Raw genomic sequence first — 15459 nt, forward strand, 5'->3', positions numbered from 1 at the left:
AACCAAAAGGTTAAGCTGCTGATTCAGTGTGGTTGCATTTGCATCATACGCAGTGTCAATTCACCTGTTTACTTCTTTGAATACTTTTTCACCTTTCCTGTCAATTTTAATAGTATTTTCTCCAACATGCTTTAATCTAAAAGGCATTGTGAGTGTATATGTTGTCTAACATGGGTGTCCCTCGAGGTTCTGCTACAGTCTGTTCTACCCTTTAAGTTATACACTGCTCGAAAGTCATATTGCATGTTCTCTGATAAAGTTGAAATGATCTTAGCAGGAATGAATCCTGGCACATAGTAAAAGATGGCTGGTTTCCAGCCTCGGTATGCTTCCTTTTATTCAAGCTCGGCGCGGGTTTCCAGTTAAGCAAAGCATTATGCAAATACTAACCAGGCATTTACACAGAAGGCACACTTCCCTGACTTCTGTCACTAGATATTATAATTTATACATTTCCTCTGAAAATTGAAATTACTTGCACTGTATGTAGTAGTCTGTCTAGATTATCATCAACTGAGTTCGGAAGTTATAGTTCCATGTGGGATGATGTGCAGTGAACATGCTCTGTATTATATTTCTGTAAAGATGACCGACATGGGAAGTCGACATCTTTTTAATTATTTAATAAATCACACTTTTTCTGCCACAGAAATTACTTTACAAGAAATTCATATTATTGTGATACATACAGTATGAATGTCTAGTGTAGTGGTCCCCACACTTTTGCATATGCACAAACTCCCAGATCAGTACAATTTACCACCACACAACCTTAAAGGACTCATTGAGAACATAAAAGCGTCCATATCACTGTAGGTGGAATTATATTCCCAGTAGAGGCAGTGAAACCTATAATGGAAATAATTGTTACACAATACAGTGATTATATAATGTCATTGCCCTAATTTCTACTAATCGAAATCAGATAAATTAAGCTGTGCTTTACTTTGCAGAGGACTCCCTGGAAGTCCCCGAGGGACTCCTGGAAGTCCCCACACTGCAGATTGGCAAACACACTGCTAACACTCTGCTCTGGGGTTTATAAAGCTGGGGCACAGGGCAGGGTAAGCATGGCAACCCACAGATTTCAAATACTTATTATACACTCGTGGAAGTTAATCTGACACTGAAATGCAACTTTACACTTTGAGTTGTGTGTTGGTGAACTCAGAGAGTTGGGGGATGATGGACAGAGCCAGCATGGTCAGAATGTACAAGTTGTCAAATCTGATAGATGAGTGTGTGTGCGTGTGTGTGGCTGCTCTGTATTTCTTACTGGTGACAGCACAAGCAGTCAGTGGGAAGGGCATGATGTGGCATCAGCTCTGGCAGACAGACAGACGAAAATAGTGCCTGATGTGACAAAGTGTGCCCAACAGTGAGAGAGTGATTTTCCCCCGTTTTTTTTTTAAGAAGAAGAAAAAAAAAAAAGAAAAAAAAAGCCAGCTTCCTTCCTATGGTAAATTGTAGGCCAGAGGTGGCGGAAATACGTCAGTTATGTGGGTTCTCTGAAGCTTGACTGTGTCTCTTAATTTCGGATGAAGGGAATGAGAGTGGCGAGAGGAGATTTTAATCACTCCTGTCGCTTTAAGGACACTTATCAAAGCCTTATTATGCGAATAGAAAATACCATGAGCCGCTGAGCAACTGAGCAGCCAGGGGACGGACTGGAGTGGATTCATAGGAAACTCAACATTATCTGAGCTGGAATAGACCGCTTCATTGCCTTATGGAGTTTGATTACACACTGGATGGTTGTCTTATTCGGACGCTTCGGATCATTTAGGAAATATTGCGCATAAGTAGCTCTCAGACTTGGGATCCTTTGCCCCTGAAGCGCAGAGAGGAATATGGCTTAAAACTCAACGCGTTGCGGGATTATTTACTCATCCGACAGCCACAATCGATACGTAGGCTACTTGTTCGCCAGGCGTTTTGTTTCGGACGGATAGTATCCCGAGCTCCGTGTTTGACAGCCCTGGATCATGGATTGGGGTGGTGGAAAACAACAACGGGCAGCGACATGATTTCTCTACGCTGTCTGCGGCATGCAGCGAGGTTAGGCTGTTACACTGCCTGTTATTATTCCGATGCAACAAAAGTTACAAAGCGAGTGTAATGCGTGGATTTGAACTGTTTCGCCGTTTTGCACCTGCTTTAACGGAGACCGCGTCGACATAGTGCAGATTCGTGACAGAATAACGTGTGGATCCGCGCCGCTGTGTGCTCCTCTCTTTTCGCCTGTGTGGGATACTTGAACATTTGCTTATCGTAATGGAGATTGGGGAGGTTTATACCCAAGGTCATTGAGTGTTAGAAGGCTATTTGCGTTGTTATTTACACACACGCAGCGCTATCTTCACGTTATAGCGCAGCCTACAATTGTCAGTCCAGTGCGTGTGATTTGTTATCACACGGTGCAGCGAGCGTTTCGGTGAGCACCTACTGTGGAGTTATATTTCTATTTTCTTTTTGACACTGCAAGCTTTCTCTGACAACATGGATGGCAAATTGAAGCAGGGTCGGAGATGTCGGTCCAAGCGGGAGAGGGTGCGGAGGTTGCGGGAGGCAGGGAGCAGAGACGCCCGCAGCCCCGACCCCAACTCCTCCTGCTCCGACAGGGAGGGACACAGTCCGGGGAGGGACGCCGCCTCCCTGGCCGGTAAAAAGGCGCCGCACCCCGCAGCCGCCGCCAGAGCTCCGCGTCCCCCCCGGCGAAAGAGACGAGAGTCCAGCTCGCAGGAGGAGGATATCATTGATGGATTTGCTATAGCCAGTTTCATCAGCCTGGACCGTCTGGAGGTAAGGAGGAACCGGATCATTACCTGCTTGTGTGTGTATGTGTGTGCTCTGCATTCTTCATCAGTGGAGTGGTTGTCAAAGAGGGGGTCCTTGAGCCCCCCCCCCCCCCCCCCCCACCCCCCACCCCACCCACTCAGCAGCAACATGAGGACTGGTTTAATTTGTCTCTAATTTACTTGAGATGATGCCAATTAGAGCTTGGATAAGGTTGGCTCTTCTAATCATCTGATGGTGCAGATCAGAGGTTCTCAGAGGTTCAGCGGCTCCCTCAAGGTGTCCCAGATCAATCCTGGGTCTGATTCTCATCATATACAGCTGTTGACAGCTGTACTGTTCAGTCTATCCTCCCTTATTGGGGCACCAGATCTTTGGGTCCCAATGTGTGTCTCTTTGAAGTCCTTGACATGAAAGTGTTTGACAGCCATTGCAGCACAGTACTCTTCCTGCTGAATATTAGCTCAAGTTCAAGGCTTTGTGAATGAAAATCTTAATCAGTGGCAGCATATGGTTTGTTGAGGAATATAAAGTCAGTAACAGCTCCGGTTTGTGCTGTTTTACGTTCTGATTCGCTTGGAGTTGTCATAGCACTCTTAACATTTTTCTCTTTGATAAACAGCCTCATATCACCACTCATCTGATAACACTGTGTGTCGATAACTCTGTTTCTGTCATTACTGTGTGGTATGTCTGATGTCTGAGGAATGATCTCAGGAAGAAAGGAGGTTCTCTTGTGACATCCTCCTATCTCTTTTATCTCATTACGTTCCAAATGACAAATAAAGCATTGTTCCCTGTGGGATGTTAGGCTGACTGACACACCAGGCAGGTCTTTTTTTTTTCCTCATGGCTCACTGTGGTAATGTTTTTTGCGCTGCTGCTGTTGTTGAAATATAAATCACTAGTTTTAATAAACGCAGCTAATGTATTACATATCCACTAAGGTCTGTATATTTTAAGATGATGACCTCATTTGAAAGCCCATGGATCATACCACAGGCCACCTCGTTTCAGTGACAACCTCCCATGTAGGCTTAGCAGTGGTTCTAATCAGCCATGATTGACTCGTGCCTCCTACATGGTGCTTAGTCGGTAGAATGGTTGAATGAAAATTTGCAGCATGAAACATACTGTCCATCCTCGTACGAAGAATGGAAGATCATTGATTCGACACCTCCCGTCTGTTAACAAGTTTAACCTGCTGGGGTCATCAGTAATTACATTTCTGTTCTACTTAGCTTGGCCCTTCACGGTGCCTGGAGTGGGTGTGAAAGCCGATAGGGGAGTAATAAGGGGAGAGGTGTGAAATGTGCATGAACCCTAACCACAAAGTGCTGTTGCTATCCTGTAATTAAGACAAGAAGGATAACACTAAACACAACTGGAAAAACTAAGTAGCTGCTGTGGATTAAAAAATATTACACATCATAAAATCCTGTAATGAAACCATTGGAGGTTTATAAAGTAGGAGAAATTCCCCAGTTAGTACCAGAGCAAGGCTACAACTGTGCTTCTCTAAGATAAACTTGTTACGTGTTGTCTAATGTGCATAAAATTTGTGTGTCTGCCCTTTCTTATTGATTTGCATGAGTGCAGCAAGCTGCGATGTTGTATGTGTGAGTATTTCTGCCCTTTGTGCTGCTTGGCTGCCACTTCTGACAGCTGCTGACTGTGAAAGACTTTGAAGATGCCATAGCAGCAAAGTGTTGCTCGCTGTTCTTACTGGCATCTTCTTTTAGTTTGCTGATGTTTCCATTGCTGTCAACACGGCGCCCTGTCCCACTGCCTTATAGGAACAGTCCCCCTCTGTGTGGTTGATGCAGTTAGAGGTAATTTTAGTCCAGAAGTTTCACATCTGTCCTTGTTATCGTCCTGTTTGTTGCTAAAGTGGAGGTTATGTTTCTAAAAATGTTCCTCTGTGGATGCTTTATCTTAATAAAAATAATGCCTCTTTGTGTGTTAGAGGGAAATTAAGTCAAATAATTATCTAATTTTTGTTCTACACATTCCCGAGCAGTAATAGTTTTCTTGCTCAAGTGCTAAATCCATGTTGAATGAACACAGAGAAAACAGTGCGCTCAACATAGAAGCTTATGTTTCAATGCTAAGCAAATGAGGCATGATACAGCTCTATGTGAAATGATACTCACATGCCAGCTACTTGGTAATTGGTCTGATTTGCATGCAAATGGACTGCACTTATTAAATGATGTTGGTGGATCTGGTGCAATTACACGAGGGGTTGTGCTTGGATTGGGCTCTTTGTACTTTTCCCCCTGATTTCCCTGCATGTGGTGAACGAAATGAGCTTGTTGACTTTTTTGCTAATTTCATATATTGTTTGCTGTAAATCACAGCAACAATTACATTTGTTTTCAGTTAATAAGCTGAAAGGCATGCAGCCTTTTGAGCGTCTCCTGATTGGTCATGACTCATGCTTTCACCCACTTACTGTACGCTTGAGTGGAGCTCATGACCTATGCTACCTGTGCTAATTGCTCATCAATTATGAGGAGGACAGGGCAGCATTTGGCCAGGGAATAGCTCTGACCTATTGCATCATGCTCCAATAAGCTCACACACCCTCATCGGAGGGAGTGTGTGGTCCTCTCAACCTCTCTGAAGTGACTGATGGCCAGCACGGATGTGTTTATGTCAGGTCATACGGCCAGACGACGGTCTCATTAGCATTCTGCCAACATCAACGCAATGTCCCATCCTCGGTTCAGTGAGCCCGCATGGCCAACATAATAATATTTATCTCTGTCTTGTTCCTTTTAATCTCTTACTAAACCTTTTGCTGTTCTATAAAGCACTTCAGGGTGAACATGTTTCAGAAAATCCGTGTCACCTTTGGGTTACTGTCACCCTCATTTGTGTGTCCTATTTTAGTCTGTAACTTGTGCACAGCTGCTACAGTCTGTTCGTAAGAGCCCGAGGTCATGGGTTTCTCCCACAGCACTTTGACTCTAAACACACGCGGTTGGTTGGTGTTGTTGATATTCCAGCTCCGCGCTGATAGGATCAAGCTCCCTTGATGAAGGCTTAGGCTGTACGGTGGTCTCGCCCGCTCCCGTAACCTGTTTCATTACAGCCGAAAGCAATTTGCAGCCCCGGCCGCATTTGATTACGCCGTGTTTATTTGCTTTGAATCCCCTCGTTTCTCAGAGGAAAGCCGCTTACTTACCTGTGCAAATCGACTGTACAAACACAACCACCCTGCTTAGTCACGGGCACCTTATCGTGATTAGAAAAATGGTGGGGATGATTCAGTGGTGATTCAAACGCAGTCGATCTGCTATTGTGGGCTGGTGAAGGAGAAAAGGAAAACCTAATATATCCAGTTTGGGTGGTTTTCATATTTCTTTCTTGGAGTAAGGGATTAAAACATCAGTTGAGTTGAGAAAAGGTCTTGCTATTCTTTTAGAGATGCCACTTTAAAACTAGCTGTAGAACAGTTGCAATAAATAATAGAGTGACTGACTCTCACTCTGCCAATTGCTGGAAGGTCGATTTCCTGGAGATGTAGGGTTTTCACCTGACAGCAGCGCTACAAAACAATTACCCGCTGCGGCTTAAACCCTCCAGAAGTCACCCCGTGGGTATCGAACAAGGGAGCAGATAGTAAAATGACACAATTATCCATCTGTCACAGTATTAATAAGATGTTTGATTTGCTCCATTTGCTCTGTGAGTGACGTCGGAGTGGCAAATCCCCTCTCGTTAATCCGCAATCCTTCTGTTCATCTGCTTTAACACGAATTTGGATTTGTTTGGGTTTTTCGTTCCGCAGCATGAGTTTCTAAATTCACTCTAATGGGGATTTAGGTTTAGTTGATTTAGTGATATTACAACAGTGTTAAGGGTAGGAAGCTGAAAGGTCAGCCAGTCGGGCAAAAATGGGTTTCATATGTAGAGGCTCTTGATGAGTTGTAGAGTTCGTCTCTATTTTCCTTTCTTTTTTTATTTATCCAGGGAAGTTTTGCTAAACATGTTTGCTCTTTTTCTGCATGGCCCTGCTTTCTACAGTTTTGCACACTAATCATCATCTGCTGTTGGCCACTGAGCAGCTCTACCAAAGCAATATGAGGAAATTAAGTCCCCTGCCCTAGGGGAGCTTGACAGTAGTTGTTAGGGAAGCTGTGAGTTGCTGCTTCACTTTCTCCACCCGCATTTTCCCAGCTGGTGTGTGGATCTAAGCCAGCAACATTCCAGTCACAGGCATGTGTCTTTGTATTTCATCAAGTGCTCTGATGAAGGCCTCAATCTGAGAAACAATTAGAAAGAATTCAGTTTTTTTTTTTTTCTAAGGCTTTCCCCTAAAATAACCAAACTTGCACCACCACACGTCCTGTCACGTTCATTACCGGGTGTCTCATTGTTAGCACTCAGGTACCACTGTGTGCTCCTTATTAGCAGCCACCGGTCCAACCAATTCTCAGGAGTGCTCAATCTGTCAAACAGTGACACTTTAGTCAGAACATTACTTGCAAAAGTTAATAAAAACAAGTGCACCCTGGTAGGACCTATGCAGAGATGTATGAGTACCTTCTGAGCTTGAGCGGAGGTTGATGCTTTCCTGAGATGAACAGGTCAAACAAAATCTAAGGCAGGTTGTAAGTCCTATCTTTTCCAATCTTTTCCTTGTGGTCAGCTGTTTTCTTCTGCTCTGCAAGTACACTATCTGATTGCTGGTTGAGTAACACAGTGCAAACTGATACTGACACTGGAAGCCACAGCAGTCGCTGCTGTAGTAAGATGTCTTGCTTCCATGGTGAGGCAGCAGATTTGTTGCAGGGGTTGCAGCAATTGTGCTTCGTGTTTTCTCTTTCCCCCGACGGTGATAGCGCTGTGCATCATATGCCGGCACTGACAAACAACTCCGGCTTTAATTAACAAGGCAGCCCCCCGAGGCTCTGCTGCTCATTGGCTGACGCATCCCACGGAGAGAGCTTTCTTAATGCCAGTGGGGCGTCCCCCGGCCCTGGCTCTCTCTAACTGTCACACACTGTAGGCAACGGCATGGCTGATAAATGCATGGTCACATTCACAAGCCTTCTCTCTCACAAACACTGCACTGAACCTCCACCGTGCATCTGTCTAAGCCGTTGACCACTGACCTAAATATATCCATCCAAGGAAGGTTCTAGCATGTTGTGGAAGTGTGTACAAGTGAATCTCGAAGCCTGATAATCACTTGCTCAGCCTGTCTGTGTTTCTACAAAACTACACTTGTGTTCAGGTCTGGAGGATTTATGTGACACAAAAATAAAAGACGGAGTTGGAGGCTGGCTGAGACAACAGATGTAAGACATATGTATATGTAGGATGTTTAGGGCTGCAACAAAAGGGTATTTTTATTGTTGATCCAGGTTGCTGATTATTTTCTTGATTAATCAGTTGATTGTGTCTGATCTATAAAAAAATCAGTACAGCATGAAAATTGCCCATCGCAATTTCCCAAAGCCCAAACTTAGGCAAATCGTTTTTGTTTGAACTATAAGTGATACAGACACATTCCAGTACTAAAAAAGTATTGAGAGTTCTTCTATGCCCTGCTTCAGTAAACACCAGCACTGATGTAGTTGTTTTTTTTTTTTTTTTGGAAGGCAGTGGGATAAATTCACGCTGGCCCAGAAGTGTCCCCTTTTTGAAGTGCTGTCAGCTGTCTGTTCTGAGGTATCAGTCTACAGACTGAATGCACCAGCACTACAAAATCTCAGAGCCTCTTTGTTTTCAGGTACCCTGACTTGTTAGGAATTGCTGAAAAGTGCACAGCGCAACATAGCTGACACATATTAAGTGGCACATAACAGCACGTGGGTAGCTTGTTGTAGGCATATATATCCATTTCCTGCTTGTCGTCCCGAGCCGTCTTCCATCTTCCTGTCTCAGTGTTTTCATTGCGGTGAATGACAGGATGTAATTATGCTGTGATTAAGATGCTGTCTCTGAGCCCGCGATGGATTAGGAGCTGCACTGTTAGAAGGTTCCCCCGGTAATTATCCAATGCTGACTTGTCCCCCCTTTTTGTCTTTCATAACCCCTTTCCGGTCCCTCGACTGCTTGATTAATGCGTGTTATTAAACAATGTTAACAAAAGAGATTTCATTTGAGCAGTTTGAGAAAAAGAAATTATTTGGAGATAACTTCATAGTGGTCATATTTGTCATTAAGCTGAGGTATTTTCCAGCCCTGTGATTTTGGTTAATATATAATGGCACACTTGGCCGCAGAAGCTCTGAATGAATGACTAGCAGACGAAGGCTGTGAAGGATTTACAATAAAAATAATGAAACCTAAATAGAGAGGGCACTCTTTAAGTGGCTCATTAAGTAATGGCTGTTTTTCTTTTCAGCCATGTCCTTCGCAGATGGAGAGCACAGAGAGAACTCTGAAAGCCTGGCTTACTTCAACCTTCACATCACTTGAATCCCTTTTTAACATTTTGTTTGCATGCGAGGGTAGGTCATTTTTTCCAGCCTTGCAGACTCACTCAGCTCAAAGGTCTGCCGGTTTGACTGAGTAGCGTGCGTGTGAGGGAAAGTATTAATAGTAATTTCAACAATGCTCTGCTGCAAACCAAGGTGAACACTTTACAATAAAGGGGCTGGTTACTAAAGGTAAGAAAAAAATCTTTTGTAGATGCTTGCAGTTTTAGTGTGTCACCAGCAATCACTGTATCCCACGTGCTGGGTGTGAGGCAGAATGCACCATAGTGACAAGGATCCCTTTAGAAAATAAAATGTCCTTTCACTGGAACCCCCCTGGATGCAGCTGTTTCCATAAAATCAGGAGCAGAATCAGTACTCTTAGCAGGCATCTTGTACTTTGATTTTTTTTTGTTTTTTGTAGGTGTATCAGCATTTATTTTGTGCGTTAACTAAACTACAAAACAAACTGTTCGTTCTTACCCAGTAAATGTGCATCACGAGCCAGTGTCTGTACGCTCCGCCAGAGATATTATTTAGGGAGTGAAATGTCACTTTGGATTATTTTGATATTTAAAAAGCTAGCGATGATTTCATGTTTCTGCTGTTCTCAAAGACCAGCAGAGTGTCTGAGGGTCAGAGTCTGTCAGTGAACAGTCTTGCGTTAGATGACGACGCACATCATTTTTGGTACACTATAGTTAGGTAGCAGTCAAGTGACAGCTAATTTAGATAGTAAATAGTTGGAATTCTTCTGTTATACTTGTTAGTTTATCACAGCATCATGTATCTTATGACATTCAGAGCTGAGCAGCAGCTTGTTTCTGTTAGCCTGTGAAACTACAGCGTTAGTTAGTGACTAAAGAGCTAAAGGTGAGACTGAGAAATTACTACAGTAATTTTTTATGGTTTTCTGGACACAGATGAACTTTAACATTTATTTCAAGTAAAACACAGTTAAAGATATTGTCAGTGGCTCAGTTAAGCCCTAATTAAAGGGGAGTACTTTCTGTTTCTATTTTTCAGCCAAGTGATTTTGTAATTGTAATTAAAATTTTTAAATATTTCTTTATATGTTAAGTTATGTTTCTAATCTACACTGTCTAACATCAATTCTTGTATCACTGTGATATAATTGTGTTGGCTCACTGGGTGCACAGTTCCCAAAGTAATGTTTATGCTCGGATGAAACTGTGACTTAGTGCTTAGAGAAGTACTAATGGGCCTATTTGACTCCCTCCAGGACAATCCTGGGTCACACACTGGACATATCTGGGGTTTAAATGCTTGAAGTCGCTTAGTAAAGTCAAATGTTTCACGTTTGACAACCCTGGTATATTTTTTATGCCAAGTGAAATACAATATACGGTTCTCGGAACTGAATAACATCCAAAAACAGCTAATTAAGATGCCACGGGACTGAAATAAACTAACAACTAAGACTACAATTCAATATTTATCTGTATTTAAGCTTTGAATTAGATAATACAATTTTCAAGTAGGCCCAAGGATGATTCTGCAACATGGTAATGGAGGCACAAATCAAAAGTCATCAAAACAGTGCAGATTACAAATCAGCCTGCAGTCCATGTGGTCATGTTTTTAAGTAGGGCCTCGGTTTCAAAGACATGACTCACGCAGGCGTGACATTGCGCGGAGTCTTGCTGCATGTTTTCTTAATAGATCGCTCTTGGTGTGAAAGCAATTAGCGTTAACAGTTGTCGACATGCTCTTCTGCTACCGACGCTCACTACCAACACCAGCTCTGAGGGGAATAGTCTTTATAGGCCAAGTGAAGCTGACAATAATTGCTCAGTGCTCAGCTCCCTGTGTGAAATAAGATACAGTGACATGTTAGTCTGTAGTTTATTACAGCTCATTGTTTGTTGGTATGTTGATTGTATTTGCAGCATTTAGCCCTTTCTGTGTGTCTGTGTGTTTATGTGTGGGTGCGGGCAAAGCCAAATAAGGACTGTTGCTTCAGTGTTTTGTGTGATAGCTTTGGCAGCCATATAACAAGCAGTGGCCAAGATAATAGAGCTTAGATAAGAGGGTGGTTATGCAATGTGGAATTTCTCTCTTTCCCATTGCCACTTCTGCTCCATTCACTGTCTGGATGATATTTGCCTGACAACTCGAGGCTGAGCTGCCACGCTCAGTTTCTCTGTTGAAATGAAACACCTTGTCGCCCATCTACACTTTGCTCAAGGAAGCTGAATCACTGTTTGGCAGGTGGAGCGTACGAGGAGGAGTTTGTCATTGCTGACATACTGTAGGTCTGTCAGTGAAGCAGACTGATTATTACCCTCTCTTTCAAATGTCTATATATCAACTAGTCACAGTTAGAAACTTCTGATATGATGTCTGTGCAGTTTGTTTTGTTTTCACCTCTTTCATTAAAGAGGCATTTGGGCTTATTCTCTTATCTCAACTTTTCCTAGGTGATGAACTATGAACTAAAGTTTATTTCTTTAAGTATCTCACACACGCAGTGTAATAGTAAAGGAGAGGTTCTGTTTTTTTCAAGTCTGTTTAAATACGATACTCACTTTCCATCCGTGCATTAAAACAGCAACCTATATCCTGTTTGTGAGTCCAAATCTATGTTTTTTTATTGCTGTTATTTTAATAGTATTACTAAGCTGTAGAGGCAGTTGTAGCCATGATGTCACCCTGGGTTTCAGTGGAGAGTAACTTGTGGTCTACATGTTGTTTCAGAGGCTTTTTGACCCTGCCAGTATTAGATTATAGGGGAAACACAAAACCTTCTGGATTCTTTCTTCTATATTTACTGGGCATGAAAAATGATAGACTTTAACTTGTGGTATGTACAATATGGACTTTCATAAACATGGGTATTGGAATTCAGGTCCTTATATTGGTCAGCCTGTGTTTAGGAAACGGATTTTTACACATCAGTCTACCTGCAGTTTGTATTCTTCTGTTTAGGATATCAGTTTTTCACAGGCTTGACCTGATGCCATCTCTGACTCTCACTTTATGTATTCTCCAAACGTTTATGAAAGTCAATGCTGCTGCCTCGTGTGCAGCCAAGTGAGGAGGAAGAATGTGTTTGAAATATAATGGGATATATAGTAAGGGATATATGTAACATAGCCACTGCAGTAAAACCTGCAAGGGCAAGACAAGCTCTGTCACCCACAGTGAGATCTGGCTGACAGATCTGCTAAAGGAAAGTATCAGAGTCAGAGTTTGTCTCCTCTGCTCTCTGTCCCTGTCTGTCTCCTCACTCTGACTGTTTTCCTCTTTCCTTATATACTGTACAGATAGCACGTACATCCACTTCCGTTTTTTTTCTCCTTTTAATCCGCAGGTTGTTTACCCATAGATCAAAGGCAGTAAAATGCATCTGCTCCCCTCTTGCAAACAGGCCACACAGCTCATTTCATAGAGGGCACTTTGTCAGTGCGACTGAAACGAGGACACGCACCTTAGAGCCAGCAGGGCTTACCCAAGGCGTGGAATGAGATCAAAATTACACATACACACACACACACTCAGAGCCTGAGCACAAGGCCAGCTGTTGAGTCAATAAAGAAAACAGGCAGCGTGTGAGAGTGAGGGAACATAAACAGAACTCTGCCAAGCTACTGTTTGCATTCCACATCTCTCGGCTTCGTAGCACAGCAGCTGCTTTAGCCCTGCGTAGTTCAAATACCACGCTATTCATAGCCACGCTGATATTATGATTCGTAGGTATGGCCCTCAATCAAAGAGTGAACACAGCCCAGTCACTGTCATAATGCTGATGGTTTGATTCCATGTTGTGTTGTCAGTTCAGTTTACACAACACTTAAACTGAGTTTATTCTGAAGAAAAACTGTACATTTTAAGCATGAATACAATATGATTGTGTCAATAACAGTGGCAGTAATAGTACTGTTATGCTGGATGTGTTTTAGAGTCTGAAATACAAAAAGATTTTCATCACATTAGCTTAGCAGTATATTATGTCCTCATTTGGACGAGCAGACAGTGCATACTGCAAAAGTAATCATGTGAACAATGGCGTCCATCATTTTTAAAACTGATACAGATTGGGATTCGTATTGATGGAGGCACTGGAGTGATTGCTTTTCTGTGCTCGTGTCTGCAGTGAATGAAAGCACATTTGAGTGTTATATGAAACTTATTTTCTGGTTTTGTGAATAAAGACAGGCCACACTTAACTTAATTTCCATAGTATAATTTCTCATTATTCAGCTGAAAGGATCTGGCTCAGGGAAACATCAGCATGACAGATGCCTGCCAGCACTGAGCGTGGAGCCAGACCTGAGTATCAGCCAGGTTCACAGAGATAGGGTTGGTCGGTAGTTGACCCTGATACCTGATCCTTGTTAAAGGTGTACAGATTATTTTGGGGAGCTTGGTACATTCATCAGCGTAGCCAGTATCTGGTGTGAAAATCAACTTTTGTCTCGGATGTTACTCATCAGCCCATAGCTTCACATTATCTGCAAATAAATAATCAGACTGAGTCATATCATCATTAGTGAAAACTGTACGAATACCACACAAAGCTGAAAGTGGCAGGATTATTATTTCCTGCATCAACAAATTGTTAGTTCCCCTTCATTTTGAGATGATCTGCCTCTGAATAGTTTGCGCAGTTTGACAAGTTGAGTATGTCTTTAATATTAATTAGCTGTTCAGCCTCAGAGTTGCTACAAGCATTCATTTTGTTGCTTGTAAATTGATGCTGGTTGTCTACAGTAATACTGCATGACAAAATCACCAGGCAGAGCTATAGCTGCATCAACCAGAGACACTGTTATGGTTTTGATATAATTTGAATAAGCTTTGTAAAAAAAATAAATAAATAAATGGTGGAAGGTCGATTTGGAAGCCAATTGCATTAAAAGGGCAATTTTGGAAATAACTCTTGAATGAAATTTTGCAGCAATTTCACAGCTTTTAGCTTGGTTAGGGGATATTTCAGCTATTGCTTTGAAGTGATGTCTCAGTGTTAGTTGCTACAATTTCAGTCTCAACTCTATTAATCCCAGCTAAGGCACCGTCCTTCCTCTCTGAGTTTGCTGTGGTTGCAGACGACGGAACAGCAGATGTTAACTCTCGAGAACTGTTACCATAGCGCAAGAATCAGATCATCCTTAGTTTAATCTGTTCAGATGATCCCGAGAGGAAAACGTGTGGTGAACTTTGCAGTTTTATGGGACTGCTCTGTTTTGGCCCATCTACTCATTGCTTTCAATGCATGTGGTAAATGGATACCTGATGCTGTTCAATGATCGCAACCCAGCACAAGTTGTTAAACTGCTAATGTTAGTTTTTATGTGCTACATTGTGATTTAGTCATTAACTTGTCAGTCAAGTCATTATAAGATAGGAAACACCCACAGTTATTACTACAGGCACTAGATATTTTTCAAATCTAGATTCAAATAAACTATTTTTTAAACAATTAAAGTTGGTATTATATATAAATTATAAAGCAAAACACTGTAACTCAGTGTGCTTGTTTAAGGCCTTAGCATAAAGAAATATGATAACTTTTCAAGACATAGCCACACATCACGCTGATGAGCACATTTAAAATTTCTACTTCTCAGAGGTCACAGTGGGTAGGCAAGACAAGCCGCGTTGCCTATCAGTAGCTACGCGGGAGGCGAGCATCCATCGGATCCCCCCAGCACAGAGTCAAATGAGATCACAGCCCTTCAAAGACACATTGTTATCAGCCATTAATGAGACACTTTGTGGGAAATGAATACCTTCCCTCTCTTCCAGTTGGCCTTCCCCAAGGCTCGAGATCAGTTCTCCAAATGTGCCACTGGTGTGAAGTGAACACTGAGCGCTCAGACAAATAGAGAGAGAGGTATAATAAGGAAGGTAAAGAGTTGGAAAGCGATGGTGTAGCAGAAAGAAAGAGAGAGTACGGGGGGGGGGGGGGGGGGGGGTAGTATTCCAGCTTCCTGCTTAATTGCTTCCTGGCAGCAGAGGTAAGCTTGTTCTCAGTACATAAATCCTCCTATTTTCATTTATCTGCTCCAGGTGTTGATGAAACAATTCCCCCGCTGGATAATCATATTTCCCCTTCCCGCTTGCCAAGACGCTGAGAGGGAGATGGAGGCAACCCCCCTACTCCTACCCATCACACACACACACACACACACACACACACACACACACACACACACACACACACACACACACACACACACACTCACACTCACATGCACAGCTCTAG

At 42.6% G+C, this 15459-nt stretch overlaps 1 protein-coding gene across 8 annotated transcripts in view; it reads left to right on the forward strand.

The window, feature by feature from the left end:
* Nucleotides 1–1577: 1577 nt before the first annotated feature.
* Nucleotides 1578–15459, forward strand: part of fbrsl1 (fibrosin-like 1) — a 276517-nt gene continuing 262635 nt past the window's right edge. For 4 of the 8 annotated variants that reach the window (XM_041041718.1, XM_041041719.1, XM_041041724.1 and 1 more), the window contains exon 1: nt 1579–2802. In XM_041041718.1, coding sequence (XP_040897652.1) covers nt 2500–2802 — 303 coding nt within the window. In that variant the 5' untranslated portion in view covers nt 1579–2499. Of the gene's footprint in view, nt 2803–15459 lie in introns of all 8 variants that reach the window. The other 4 variants (XM_041041723.1, XM_041041722.1, XM_041041720.1 and 1 more) reach the window with 3 other exon arrangements.

Source organism: Toxotes jaculatrix, chromosome 7 (assembly GCF_017976425.1).
Source record: "Toxotes jaculatrix isolate fToxJac2 chromosome 7, fToxJac2.pri, whole genome shotgun sequence".
Lineage (NCBI taxonomy): Eukaryota > Metazoa > Chordata > Actinopteri > Toxotidae > Toxotes > Toxotes jaculatrix.